Below are 15,155 nucleotides of genomic sequence, written 5' to 3'. Positions count from 1 at the left end.
GTCAAATCTAAGGCTCTCAATGCAAATAAATACACATGAATAACAATTATGAACAACTTACATGGGAACAATCACATAGTTAAAGTGGTGGGCAAGTCCAACCAAATACTGCATTTTATTCGTAGAACACTTAGAAGAAGCAACAAATGCACTAAACAGACTCTGGTAAGGGACCCTTAGCAGACAGAAATGACAGAGAATAACAAAAAAAAGTTCAAAGAAGGGCAGCTAGTTTTTTATTATTGCAAAATAAGGGAGAGAGTGTCACAGATACAATATGTAATTTGGGTGGCAACCATTGAAACAAAGGCCTTTTTCCCTGCAGCAACATCTTTTTACAAAATTTCAATCTCCAAACTTCTCCTCTGAATGCAACAATATTTTGTTGATATGCATCTACATAGGCAGAGAATCTTGTAAATAAGCAATATCAGAGCTCATATGGAAAGATTTAAGGGTTCGTTTTTCCCATTTGCTGTTCAAAATTAAATGGTATAGAAACACAATGAAAGTTGTTCAATGAACCCTCTGCCAGGCACTTAAGTCTGTATTGCAGAGCAGTCATATAGATGTAGATGCAGATGTAGAGAGTAAACTATGACTGAGAAAATGATGGCAATAAAATCTCTTTATAGCATTTCTTCTGACATGATATAGTTCAATGAATAGTTTCCTCTGTTCGCTTTAGCTTGCTTTACCAATAGAACTGTCACTTTCCACAGTTAAAAATCTTTGCTGCATTCTTGTATTAGTTACATTAAGTAAAATAATTTGGAAGCAGAAGAGGAAGAAAAAAAGAAAAACTGACAAAGAACTTGTTCAACTTCAGCACGTATGTAACGTGAACATAGAATCTGATACAACTGTCTTGTCAAAGAAATTCAGATATGAAGTTTTAGCATGAATAAAGAGAAATGTATGTCAGTGGAAGACACTTTACAGCAAAGTGAGGTGAAACAAAATTATAAAACTGATTGAAATTAGTATGTTTTCTATGTCATTGTGAAATTACACAACAAAGTAAAACATAATCTGACAGTAAAACTGATTTTATGCACTGCTTTAATTTTTAAATTACCCAGTTTTTCACAATTTTACTTCATATACCACATGCAAACTAGATAACTCACCTTGCTTGGTTCCTGGTCACAAAAATCCAACAATGTCTCACAAAAGTAACGACCCATCTGTTCATAATCTTGACTGTGGAAGTGAGTATCAGTACGGCTTCCAAGAGTTGAACCACCAAATGATGCCTCCATTGTATAGCTATTAGTAACTCCCATCATCCACACAACTACACGACCTGTTCCTTCCTTTGACCTTTGAATACGAAACTTGCAGTTCTCAAATGAGAACTGTTAAAAATAGTTTTGTAAAGATATGAATGTACTGCAAGTAATATTGTGCTATGGAAAGATTTCTAAAATATTACCTTATCAGCAGCATTCTTATGCAACATCAGAGGGAACACTTGTTCTTGCAGCCTTCTGTCCCCAATGCGTCTGCTTTCACATCCATACATAAATACATTGTGCTTTCGTGAGTGTGCATGAAGATCACAGTACATTTCAATTCCACATTCCTCAATCAGTCTAGTAATGAAGAAAGGTAATTGCAAATTTTGTAATTCAGAGTTATACTATGTAAGCAGAAAGCTCATGCTTCCTAATGACAAATAAATATGTTACTAGTTGTGCGGTGTCTAGATAGTGTCATTGTTCCACAACTTTATACTTTGTTATAGAAAGACTGCTGCAGTTGCTGATATAGTCTTTTTTTTTTTTTTTTTTTTTTTTAAATCAACATTCAGTTTTTGGGCTTCACATCCAGGTCATTTTCAAGAAGATATTGTGTTGTGGTGAAGCGACATCAAGAATATATCAGCAACTGAAGTGGCTTGTCATTAATTAAATAAATGTGTAATAAATGAAGGTGAAAACAACTGCCACAGCATTACATTCAAAGGAAACATTTTCTTATTTTCTTTGCTTGCAAATATTTTAAAAACAGTATCTAGATATCAGTGGGAGTTCTCTATTTATCATCCTTGATTCTACAAGTTTATGCATTTCATTCTGATCAGTTGGAGAGATTCAAATGAAAATCTTAGATATTTATTAAATGAAAAATACATTGTTTGATCATTTTTTATGTGACCTACACTGTGCACAAAAAAATCTCTTGAAAACAAGACTCTAATTGCTATTTTTTATGCAAATGAATTGAGTCACACCACAAGAACTAACTTTTGCAACTGACACAAAAAAATGTATGTTACACCAGAGAACAGAATTCCCCAATCAATATTTCTTTGATACTTAAAAGATAAGCACGATTTAATGATTATTTTTGAAGTGCATCTTTTTGTATCATTAAAATGATTATGGATATGACAATTTTTGAAGTTTATGATTTAAGTTAAACATATGTTCAACAAAATGATCAAACAGTGAGGAAAGAAAGCAGTAAAATATTTATAAACAATATTTTTATTCATATACAAATAATGTTAGTTATGGCAGAAGGGATGGGACTGAGGTGACCCGAGAACTGATGATGGACACCAGGCTACTACCATGGTTAAATTATGTGGCAGTGGAAAGGGGATGGAGGTTCTTCTGGGAATCTGTGGCAGCTTGTTGATGCATTGGACTTGTTCTCCTCTGTACCCACATAAATGCAGATATGAGGAATCAACAGGAAAAAAACACTATCCTGCAACAGTCTGCATCTGCTCTGAGTTTAGGTCAACACAAAAATGCAGCAGTGCACAAAGAAATAACATAATTTTCCATAATATTGCATCAACCAAATAAACATAAGTTATACAGCAATTGCCTGAGCCATAGTAATACTAAAACTGGCTACATGAGAGATACACCAGACTCATGAGAAATCACATCCAGAAGTGTATGAGAATTGGGTAAAGAATAAAAACTCTATACTCCAGATTGCTGAGGAGGGCAGCAGGGATAGGGGATAGGGGTTGGGAGACAAGCAAGTGCCCTCACTTGCTGTTGATCTATTCTGGTGATATGTAAATTGGAATCCACCCGATACCAGTGGTGCACATCGGCCATTGAATATTCAAATGTAAAGGAGGACAGCAGTCAATTGCAGAAATCCATAATTTATTGCAGATCTATATTTAAACTACAACATAATCATTATTGGTGCATTACCAGGAGAGTTATATAGGCACAAATAAATCAGAGCATAAATTTGAGACAACTGATATTAGCATCTATACATTTCTGCCATGTAAATGCCAGCATCAATTGTCTCAAGTTTATGCTCTGCCATGTTTGTGTCTATACTTCAGAGACTTACCCATTCTGTAAAGCAAGATAGATGGCATTTTGTGACAGATCTGATGACATAATACAATTCTAATGCAGGTACAAATATTTTGGAAGACCATCAGCACATCTCTCTCACTAGTGGTAGCCAACTTATTTATACAGAGTTTCGAAGAGGAGGCACTTCAAGAGGCCGAATGGAAACCCGTATGTTTTTGCCGATACGTGAACGACACGTTTGTCATCTTGCCCCACAGACCTGATCATTTGCAGACGGTTTTAGAACATCTAAATTCCGTCCACGACAACATACGGTTCACCATGGAGATCGAGAAGGAAGGGAAATTACCCTTTCTTGATGTACTCGTAGAGCAGAGATGAAATGGCACACTGGGTCATAGCATGTACCGCTCAACGGGATGCTGAACACACTGGTTCATAGGGCATACTTGATATTGCATGACCAAAGTCTGCACAAAGAACTCAAACACCTAGAAAATGTGTTTCACAAGAACGAATACAGCAAACGACAGATTCAGACAGCCCTCAGACGATGGAAACACTGGCGAAATCCAGATGAAGAACAGTCTAAAGACGAGGAAACAAGCCTTGCCTTTCAACGGTATGCAGACAACGCAACATCAAAAATTGGGAGACTGTTAAAACAACATAAAATTGACACGGTCTTCCGACCACCATCCGAGATACGGGCCCTATTGGGGACAGTGAAAGACAGATTTGGCCACAAGAAAGTGGGTATATATAATATTCCATATGGTTGCAGCAAATACTACATTGGTCAACAATCCGAAGAGTCGAAGACCGCTGCAAAAAACACCAACACCACACACGCCTGGGCCGGCCCACCAAATCAGCACTGGCAGAACACTGCTTGGAAACTGGACACAACGCGAAATACAAAGAGATCAAGATTCTGGCACCTACCAGTTTCTACTAGCACAGCATCTTCAAGGAGGCCATTGAAATTCGCGTAATGGACGGTCTCATAAACTGAGACACAGGTTTTCAACTAAGCAAGGCATGGCTACCATTACTTAACTCCATCAAGGAGTCATGCCACAAGCGGACACAAGGCCCTTCTATTACTGCTGCAGAGGACACTCCACGGGATTCTGCATCTTCCACCATCCGGCGCAACGCCAGGGTGGGCGCGGACCTGGGTCAACGCCCGCAAATGGATTGTTGGAGGTCGCAATTGAAGCATCGGCGCTCGCAAATGGAATGTCGACGGCTGCAACTGGAAGTTCGGCGGCTGCAATCAGACCGTCGGCGCAGGGAATCGAAGCCCGACTGACGGACATAAATAAATGTGACAATGAGCAGACAGACCATTCCATCAGAACCACCCGATGATGGCGGAAAGGTTATTCACTGAAATATTGTGGGACTTCAACGATCACATCCGGCTGGACACTTGAGAGCCCTGGAAACAACACCATCAGAACACTTCATTGTACGATGAGTTCCAAAGCAAACAAGTCCAACCTGTTCCCATGTTGACTCACAACATCATCATTTATGATTTTGGTGGTCACGGGATTATCAAGATTAGACTGTGAATCAACAGAAGTGTGTCGCCCATTCAGATGGATCACATCAATGGTTGTGTTCAGAAACACCATCATCCAAGTGAATGGATGCTTGAAGCATGCACCATGTCACTGCCACAAGCCTGGAGCAGATCAGCATCAGCCAAGTGAATGGCTGCTTGAAATATGCACCATGTCACTGCTACAAACCTGGAGTGGAGCAGTGTTATGCTATGAGAGACATTTACATAGGCTTCCATGGAACCTGTGGTAATAATCAAAGGCACCATGACAACTGCGGAATACACGAGCATTAGGCCCTCCTGCTGAATACCTGTATCCCTTAATGCTTGATGTACTTTCAGTGGGTATACAATCTTCCAGCAGGACAATTGTCTGTGTCACAGGGTCAGAATCAAATTTCAGTGGTCTGAGGAGCATGAAAGTAAACTCATGTTGATGCATTAATCACCAGATTTGCCTGACATGAACCAAATGGAACACATCTGGGATACTATTGAGCATCTGCTCTACATCCACAAACCACAGCTTTATAATTTAGGGGAATTGTATAACCTCTGTGTAGACATCTGGTGCCACACACCTTGAGAAACCTATCAAGGACTTATCAAAACTATCTTGTGCAGATTTGCTGCTATAGTGCTTTGCAAACATGGACCAACATGTTATTTAAGAATGTAGTCACATTGTTTTGATTCAGCACTGTATGTGCATATTCCATTGCTGATGAGATATTCCATTCAAAACATAACATAATAGTGACAAGTGAAAAGTATAAAAAAATATTAAATTGTATTTACGTAATCCAACAACAACAGTAAACTAAGCAGTAGAAGCAAGGAACACACCAGAATTTACAGTGATCAACAGCTAAAAATCACTAAGTGTTGCCTTGTTGGCAGTTTCCACAAGCAGGACACTGACTGTACATTTAAAATATTTTGATACACATATTTACATATTATAATAAAGAGTTTTGTATACTGTTCACATAAACCAAATTGATACTTGGCATGATGGTTGATGGGAATGATCATAAATGGGAAGCGCCTTTATGGTTGCTGCCATCAGCCACCTCACTGAGTGTCAAATTAGTGTGTGCAGACAGTATCAAGTAACTTCCTCAGAGAATATCCCAGTGTACCTTAAATATGTGTCAAAGCACTCACCGTCTTATCATTAATTTTGTGTGCCATACTGGTGGGTATGTTTCTCTAATCACAGTCCTGTACTGACGATTTAAGTCACGCCCAGTAAGTGAACACCTATTGTTCCCAACAATCACTCCATCAGGATTCAACATCGGCACCAGTTTAAAAATAAATTTTTCCCTGAGCTCCTGAATTTGAGAGAAAAAATAATAATGCATTTATGTCATAATGAAACTGGAATAAATAACACGGTGTCAATGGTAACAGAAAAAGGGTACAAAATAATGAATTTCAAGATTTTGGTTTAAGATCAGAGACACTACACCAAGCTACTCATAAATGATATAGGTATTTTCTGTTTCTTTGAATGGGAGTTCACAGTGATTTATCACTGCAGCTGCAACCTGATTATTTTTGATTACTTTTTCTGTGCCCTTTTCTTTCTCCTACATTGTTTTTATATTTCAAAAACAGAATTTACCTACAATAATTTATTTTGCATTGTCATCAGCATCAGTATAGTACATTCAGAAATGAGCGGATTCATCTACATGAAGGAGTTTAATGAAGAACTTTCAAGGAAATGGAATGAGTCAAGCTAAATATTGAAAAGCAGAAGCAACTGATGACAAATACATTAATAATTAACTACAGTTAATTTTTGTGAATATTCAATGTAAGTTTAGCATAGTAAAATTAACAGAAAATGAGACTTTTTCAGTTAAAGCATCTCCTCAAATAATGTAGTTGCATCAGTAACGCAATCAAAGTTTTTTAAAATGTCTTTTAAAGTCATTGGAAAGTCATTTACTTATGTTAAAAACATAATCGGTACCAGTACTGAATGATGATATTATATTATTTTTACCAAGACAGATGTCACTAATCCCATTATATTTTCTTTTCCTTTTTTTCTTACTACTGCCAGCCTAAAGGGCTTTTAACTTCATTTGATAGTTTTTGACTTCTCATCCATCCAAAATAATGAATTCACTATGCATTTTCTTCCAATCTTCTAACCATTTATTGTCAGTTTTTTTAAGGCTCTCTATAAATCTCTAATTTGTTACTAGAGTTCCAAAGGGTAGAAAATTTATTACGATTTCTTTTGTTGAGTTTATGTCTTGTAAATCTTTTCCAATTTCTTCTAAGCCACTGAGTTTGATCATCTTTGAATTAATAATGAAGGTAAGTCTCTTGGTGAATGTATTGTCATGTAATAAATATCTTCACAGAATTTCAAGCTTATCTTGTGCACAGTATCAGGGAGCTAATCTATCAGTGTGTAGAGGTCACATGTTCTCCACTTCATGCAAATGTCAGTTTATTGTGTGGGGCCATATATTTTTGTAACAATTTTCCACCCCTGTTTTTCAGTTCCGCAACACCAAGAGCTATGTTCTCTAGAGCATATACTGCTCTCAGTGAAAGAACTGTCTTGTAATGTCACAAGTCGCTATTCTGCAATATTACTTTCTGGATGTAGTAGTTCCACATAATTTTAAATGTCTTTTGAAGTTCAATGGCTCTTCCTAACTTTGAGCTACTGTATTATTTTAGTGGAAATATGATCTTTCAGATGAATCTGAAGGAAGATAGCTGTAAAATTTTCTTCAGTAGAACTTTTCTGGTGTTTTGATACAAATTTTGCATGTAATAGTTTCTTGTAAGACATCCAGAGTCCTGCCTCTGTTGATGTCTTGTGCAATTTTTCTGTGGCATATTTAATTCTTCCATATCTTAGCAATAATTTTTAAATCATCAGCAATGGCTGAGCATTTAATGTTGACTCTGTATCCAGAATATCTTAGGTACATACATTTGATGTCTTTTTCCAGTCTGTTACAACACTGTGCAGAACTAAGTTAAACAGTAGGGAAAAGGGAAAGGGGGCTGAAATCATCTCCTTGTCAAACACCAAGGCCATTCAGTTTTGATGCAGCCTTTGGCAGATTCATAGATTCATTCTTTGATCTTCATGTCCACTCCGAGATCTTCTGGAGTATCAAAAATAGTCTGTTTGTTGACAGCCATAGGCCTCTTTAATGACCACAAAGAAGGCAAGGAATGGCAGATCTTTCATTTCATCTCCATGTTATCTATCTGTTTGGCACATGATCAACCTTTCCTGAATCCTGCTTGTTAGTCATCAATCACATGATCAGTCAGTTCTTCCAAACAGTGCAACACTAGAACTGTAGAAGCAGTCAATATGAGTCTGTTCAAAAAATTCTAGAACTTTGTCCCTAAAATCTTTCTATGCTTACCTTTTACTTATTGTGCATGGTCTCCTTCAAAATACTCTCCTCCACAATTGATACACTGCTCTCAACACTGTTTCCACTTCCGGAAGCAGTCATGGTAGCCATCTGAAAACTTTTTTTTATCTCATCTATCATTGCAAATCTACTTCCTTGAATGGGATTTTCAATTTTGGGGAAAAAAAAGTCTGCAAGTGCCGGGTCTTGAGAGTACAGAAGATGAGGCAGCATGGCAATTTTGTTTTTTGTGCAATAGTGACACACCAACAAGAATGAAAATGGGGGTGTGTTATTGTGATGCAAGAGCCATGAATTGTCTTGCCACATTTTAGGGTGTTTCCTTATCACGTTTTCTTGCAGTCATCGCAACAAGTAGTACCATCAATTACTGGTTTGTCCCTGTGGCACGAATTCATGATGAACTAATCCCTCAAAGTCAAAGAAAACTATCAGCATAGCTTTGACATTTGACCTGACCTGATTAACTTTTTTTGGTCTTGGAGAGCCTTTCTCAAGCCACTGTGAAGATTGGACCTTGGTATCAACATCACAACTGTAGATCCACATCTCATCACCGATTATGATTCTCTTAAGGAAAATCATGTTCTCACTTGTGTGATCCAAAAACTCTTTACAGATTGAGAGGCGAATGTCTTTCTAGTTTTGATTCATGAGCCATGGAATGAACTTGGTGGCAACATGATGCATTCCAAGATGCTTCGACACGATTTCATAATATGATCCAACTGAATTATTACATTCTTCTGCAATATCTTGGACAGTCAGTCTTTGATTGACATGCACAATTTCATTGATATTCCTTGTATGAGCATAATTGGTAGACGAACAAGTGGCATCTTTAACTTCCATGTGGACCATTCATAACACCAAGTATGGTTTAAGCACCCATCACCATAGGCTTCCTGCATCATTTGGTGTGTCTCTGCAAGTGTTTCCCTGTGGAGACACGTTGCTCCTCTAACTCTATCATCTCAAAATTTGCAAACTGTGTGACACAATGTTCTACTAAATACAGCATTGAACAATAACTAACAGACATACAACAATCAAACTTCCAGAAGTTACACATTAAACACAGGCATGTGCAGGAATGCATACCACATTATGCTCCAACACACCATCAGCATGAAATATGAATGTTCTGGAATTTTCTGAACATACCTCATACAAACATTTTGAAATCTTGTCTATATAATGACAATATTTTTTCATAAGTTCTGTGACTTTAATTTGTTTTAACAGAGACTGTTTGGCAGAAATCAAAGACCTGTAACTACATTCATTGCTCTTTTTCTCACTGTATATTTAAAATGTCAATGGCCTTGCCGCACTGGTCACACCAGTTCCCATCAGATCACCGAAGTTAAGGGCTGTCAGGCTGGGCTAACACTTGGATGGGTGGCCATCCAGTCTGCCAAGCACTATTTGCAAGCGGGGTGCACTCAGCCCTTGTGAGGCAAACTGTGGAGCTACTTGACTGAGAAGCAGCGGCTCTGGTCTCGTAAACTGACATATGCCCGGGAGAGCAGTGTGCTGGCCACATTCCCCTTCACATCTGCATCCAGTGATGCCTGCGAGCTGAGGATGATATGGCGACTGGTCTGTATCGTTGGACTTTCATGGCCTGTTCGGGCAGAGTTTAGTTTAGTTAGTATATCTAAAACTCTGGCACCGCTCTTGAGTGATTTACACATTTATGTAGCCTGAGAGTACTGGAACTGTTTAGGTGTGCTGCATGTCACAGAAGTGTGATGCTTCAATGTATGTTGAAGCTTTACCTATAGTGATTTGTTGTATATGAGTCATGGACAGATATTGAAAAGTTTTCAGACAAGGAATTAATGGGATACTTACAACATCTGCTGAAATTTTTAGTTCTACACATGCAACTACAATTATCATTTCTGAGACAGAAACTCATACATGGAGTGGAAGAAGCTGTCCAAAAGAAATGATTTTAAGCTAGATCTAAAACTTGATCTGCTACCTGCCAGACACTTTATGTTGTTGGGCAAATGATCAAAGATTTTTGTTGCTGACTAATGTACTCCTTTTTGAGCAACTGACAGCTTCAATAACGGATAGGAAAGGTCATTTTTCCCTCTAGTGTTGTACATATGAGCATTACTTTTCTTCACAATTTGAGATGGGTTATTTGTAACGAATTTCATTAGCGAACATATGTACTCTGATGTTGCAGTTAAAATATGTAACTCCTTGAAAAGGTGCCTACATGACATCCTTGGGTGAACACCACTAATTATTCTCACTGCTCTCTTTTGTGCAATAAATATTTTATGTCTAAGTGGTGAGTTACCACAGAAAACTATTCCATTTAACATTATTGAGTGGAAATATGCAAAGTAGGTTAGGAGGCTGATCTGTTTATTACCAAGACTAGCGATTATATGAAGAGCGAAAGAAGCTGAACTTAGTTGTTTGAGAAGCTTAGTAATATGCTTCTTCCAGTTCAAGTTGTCATCAACGTGAACACCCAAAAATTTGGAGAAATCTACCCTGTTAACTGAGCCACGTTCATCTATTACATCAGTTGTTGGTATGACTGTATTTTGTGTACAGAACTGGATATAGTGAGTTTTTTTTTTTCAAAATTGAGGGAGAGTCAATTTTCTGAGAACCACCTAATAATTCTTTGAAAGACATCCTTAACAATATCTTCAATTGCTTTTTCTAATGACACTCTCTTGGAACATGCTCAAAGTTACTTTAGAATTTTAAGATTTCTCTCCATTAAATCAAGCATGACACACTATGCTCTGTTTGTCACTGATCACCTGTTCTACATTAAATGAGTCAAAAAGTTCAGGCCTGTTTGTAGTCAAGAGATCTAAGATGTTACCTTCATGAGTCAGTTCTCTGATTAACTGACTCACGGTAATTTTCAGAGAAGGCATTTAGAATGATTTCAATGATTCCTTCTCCCAACTACTTACTCTAATCATTTATGTCTTCCAGTCTGTAATTGGTAAGTTTAAATTTCCCTGTAATATGACACAATGACTAGAAAATTTATGTAGAACCATCTTCAAATTGAGTCTCAACAGTTCTGTCATTACTGTTCCTGGGAAAGGAGGCACATATGCATCTTACACTGTGACAATTATTGAACTACACGAAGAAGAAGAAAAATAATAATAAAAATAAAAATAAAGTAATTTCATTACAAACTACGGCGTGCACACACTTTATTCAAAATATAAATGCAACTGTAGATCTTGGGATTTAGGTTATGACATGTTTGACATGCCTGTCATCCTTGGCGATGATGTGTCACAGATGAATAGAGAAATTTTGCATGTTACTCTGTAGTGTCAGAATATCGATGCTGTCCTCCTGAATGGCTGTTTTCAGCTCAGCAGTGGTTTTGGGGTTATTGCTGTACACTTTGTCTTTAATATAGCTCCACAAAAAGGAGTCACATGTTTGGATTGGGAGAATATGGATGCCCATGCCAGTGGTGTCTGAGTATCCCAGAGCCAGAATGCGGTCCCCAAAGTGCTCCTCCAGGACATGAAACACTCCTCTGCTTTGATGGGGTTGAGATCCACCTGGCATTAACCACATCTCATTGAAATCAAGTTCACTTTGGATAATGAGGATGAAATAATCTTCAAAACCTTCACGTAACATTTGGCAGTCATTGTGCCATCAAGGAATATCACACCGATTATTGGGCTTCCTCACTAAATGAAACCATATTCACATCAAAGTCCTGTTCATCAATACCTGGGCAGCAGTGTTGCTGCAACACAATCACTGTTCCATGGCCCTGGGAATTAATGGCTGATAGGTTTGAATTTTGAATGGGAAGAGGTGCAGGTCTTCAACAACAATTTGGCCCAGTGTCTCCCAGTTGATTCCCACCTACTGTACAGCTAGTCTGATCGATTTCCTGGGCCTGGTTTGAAACATGATGGCTGTCTTCTTATAGTTTCCAGGCATTTTCACCATTTTTGGACAACTGACATTGCCAACAATGTCATCACAAACACTACACGTTCTCTCAAACTTGCGAATCAAATTCTTGATTGTTAGCACACTTGGGCTGGTTGTCTTCAGCTTGGATTCGGCTGCAGACTTCCTTTGAGCCACAGTTAGGCTGTTATTGCTCGCATAGTAGGCCTTCAAAAGTGCTATACACTCAGGCACACTGCACAGTGACATCTTCATGTGCAAATGGCCGACAATATCAAGGTGTGTGTGCATGGGGATACTAATTCCCATCATGCGCCATGGCCAACAATGTAGTTTGAATGTCCTAATGCAAACTGTTCAGAAGTTATGATGATTTTATTTCATATAGTTCAATATTTGTCACCCTGCATTATCTTATTTGATAAAATTTTAATATGTATTTTCACCCATATTATTTCTTATACAGAATGCATATTAACCCCACTGGATATTATTGCATTATTTATGGCAATAAAAACACCTCCACCACTTGCATTCAGCCTATATTTGGGATATACATTCCAAACCAGAATTAAGAATTTCATTGTTATTCGCACCTTGTTTCAGCCAGATTTCTGTCCCTCGCACTATGTGGGCTTTATTACCATTTATAAGTAAGACAATTTCTGGGTATTTTTCACGAAAATTCTTGCGCTTAGCTAATACTATACCAAAATTTTCATTCTTCGGTGTGCTATGATAAATCAAGTGGGCTGATACCCTCCCCTCTTTGAAATCAAAACATAAGTTACTGAAAGTGGACAGTTACGAACAGTTTTCAGTTAGTTAGGTCAGTTACTAGCAGAGTGACAGAAGTGACAGTTTCATATGATTTGACTTTAATAAACGCTATGGTGGGAACACTAACAAAAAAATTCTGAACTGGAGAAATATGTTTTTCTTTTGTGATGAATACTAATAAACAAACATCACACAAAATTTTTGTGTATGTCACATCAGGTGCAGTTACTGTGTGCAGTCTGATCTCCATGGCCAGAGACAGTGCTCATGTGTCTATGATTTGTGCTTGTGTGAATGTGTGTGTGTGTTTTCTACTTCTGAAGAAGGCTTTTTGACCAAAAGCTCAAATGTATAGCAGTCTTTTTGCTGTGCCTGGCTGTGACTCAGTGTCTCCTCTATATGGTGTGTAGCAACCCAATCTTTTCATAATAATGTCATTATTCCATGCTGGGTTTTCCATTGTTTAAAATTGTTGTTTGTTATTTATAATTTTAAAATCACCTCAAATAGTATATGAAGCCATGAACTAGCAACTATGGACAAATAATGACTACAAGATAATTATATTCACAGGAGTTTTAGATTTGAGAGTCTGCAGATGAGAGCTCCTGGATCACACCAAAAGAATATCCTAAGTAGATCTCAGCAGTTGTAATCAAAGATGACACATCAGTCTTAACTAAAAATGATGTCCTAGGAGAAAATTTCATATAGTCTGCAAAATATCTTAAAGAAGCTTGAAGCCTGCTTTCATCAAAATAGTGTAAAACTGAATATTACAAAGTCTGTTTACAACTAAACTGCCAAAAATGATAGACATAAGAATAACTTGGGATGACCAGGAAATGACTGAAGCAAGCACGTCGAAGTTCCTAGGCATGCATCTCAATAAATATATTAATTAAAAAGCAGATATAGATTGTTTATCAAATAAATCAAATTATTTACACTTTACAAAGTGTATATGATCTTACGGGTGCCAAAAAGATTAAATAACACAGCTACTTTGAGTCAGTTACTCAATAAATATAATTTTCTAGGCAAACTCATCTGACATCACAAGGCTATTAATGATGCAGAAAAAAAAGAAAAAAAAAACACACATTCATTGAGCAGCAGAGACTCAAGAGAGGCTTGTGCTGTTTTATTTAAAAATGCCAAGAGTGCCTTCATTGCAAATATTATAACTTTATTTTCTTGTACAATGACAGCCACACACTCAAAATTTTCCATTTCAAGCACAACTACAACTTTCACTACACAGAAAATTTCAGATTACTCTCACACCATTAAAAACTTTTCTAAAAATTAGAAATCATCTAAAAGGTAGAAATATATTTAATAGGAAGATTCAGTCTCTGAAAGCATTCGTCTCTAATATATTAACAGTCAAGTTCTACTATCCCACTGCAGAATGTATGGAGAACAAAGTTACTGTCTGAGATAAAAAATGGTACATTTATCTGTACACCATTGTCATTATAAATGAAACTTTAAAATGCTGAATAACTTTTCATCGAAATTATTTATTGCTCAATACAGCAAATCAAATAATCTAAGAATTGTATTTTAAGTATTGAATATTTCTAGGAAAATACTACAAAATATGGTATCTTAAATGACAAGTTTTTAGGAAAGTATATCACATGTATTGGGATCCATTTATAAGACACTATGTGACCTTTTCTAGAGTAGTGCTCCATTGTTTCAAGCCCTTATGATATAGGCATGACAGAAGACAATCAACAAACCAGGAGACTTTCTGTACTAGGCAACAATCCAACATTTCACATGGTTCCATCATATATTGCTACAAGTGAACTGTAGGCATCAGCCCAAACTATTGTTTATGAAGGAGAAAATGATACAGTAATATGAGAAAAGCAGTCCTGTGTGCGTGAAGTACATCAAATGAAAATACATCCCAAAAATTCATGTGCATGTAGTATGAACATTAAAAACAATAATGTATCTTGCATTTCCGATAATCTCACAATGAATCAGAGAAGCCAAAAATCTGTAGATAAATTTAAATGGAAGTCGGTAATGTTCTGTAAAAGGGAAGACAAGACAACAACTAGGCAAGGGAACAAAATTGAATTTCTCAAAGTAGGCGAACTCCTGTTGGGTTAT

The 15,155-nt window shown here is 37.1% G+C and overlaps 1 protein-coding gene across 1 annotated transcript in view; it reads right to left on the bottom strand.

Moving 5' to 3' along the window:
* LOC126474385 (cytosolic carboxypeptidase Nna1) overlaps positions 1 to 15,155 on the bottom strand; it is a 325,956-nt gene that overhangs the window by 91,639 nt on the left and 219,162 nt on the right. Inside the window, exons 9-11 of the mRNA XM_050101852.1 lie at positions 6,043 to 6,212; positions 1,436 to 1,595; positions 1,131 to 1,358 (exon numbers count right to left, since the gene is read on the bottom strand). Of these exons, the coding sequence (XP_049957809.1) occupies positions 1,131 to 1,358; positions 1,436 to 1,595; positions 6,043 to 6,212 (558 nt within the window). The remainder of the gene's footprint in view (positions 1 to 1,130; positions 1,359 to 1,435; positions 1,596 to 6,042; positions 6,213 to 15,155) is intronic.

Source organism: Schistocerca serialis, chromosome 4, assembly GCF_023864345.2.
Source record: "Schistocerca serialis cubense isolate TAMUIC-IGC-003099 chromosome 4, iqSchSeri2.2, whole genome shotgun sequence".
NCBI lineage: Eukaryota > Metazoa > Arthropoda > Insecta > Orthoptera > Acrididae > Schistocerca > Schistocerca serialis.
Note: the sequence above shows the minus strand (reverse complement) of the source record. Positions and strands in the feature narration are given on the sequence as shown.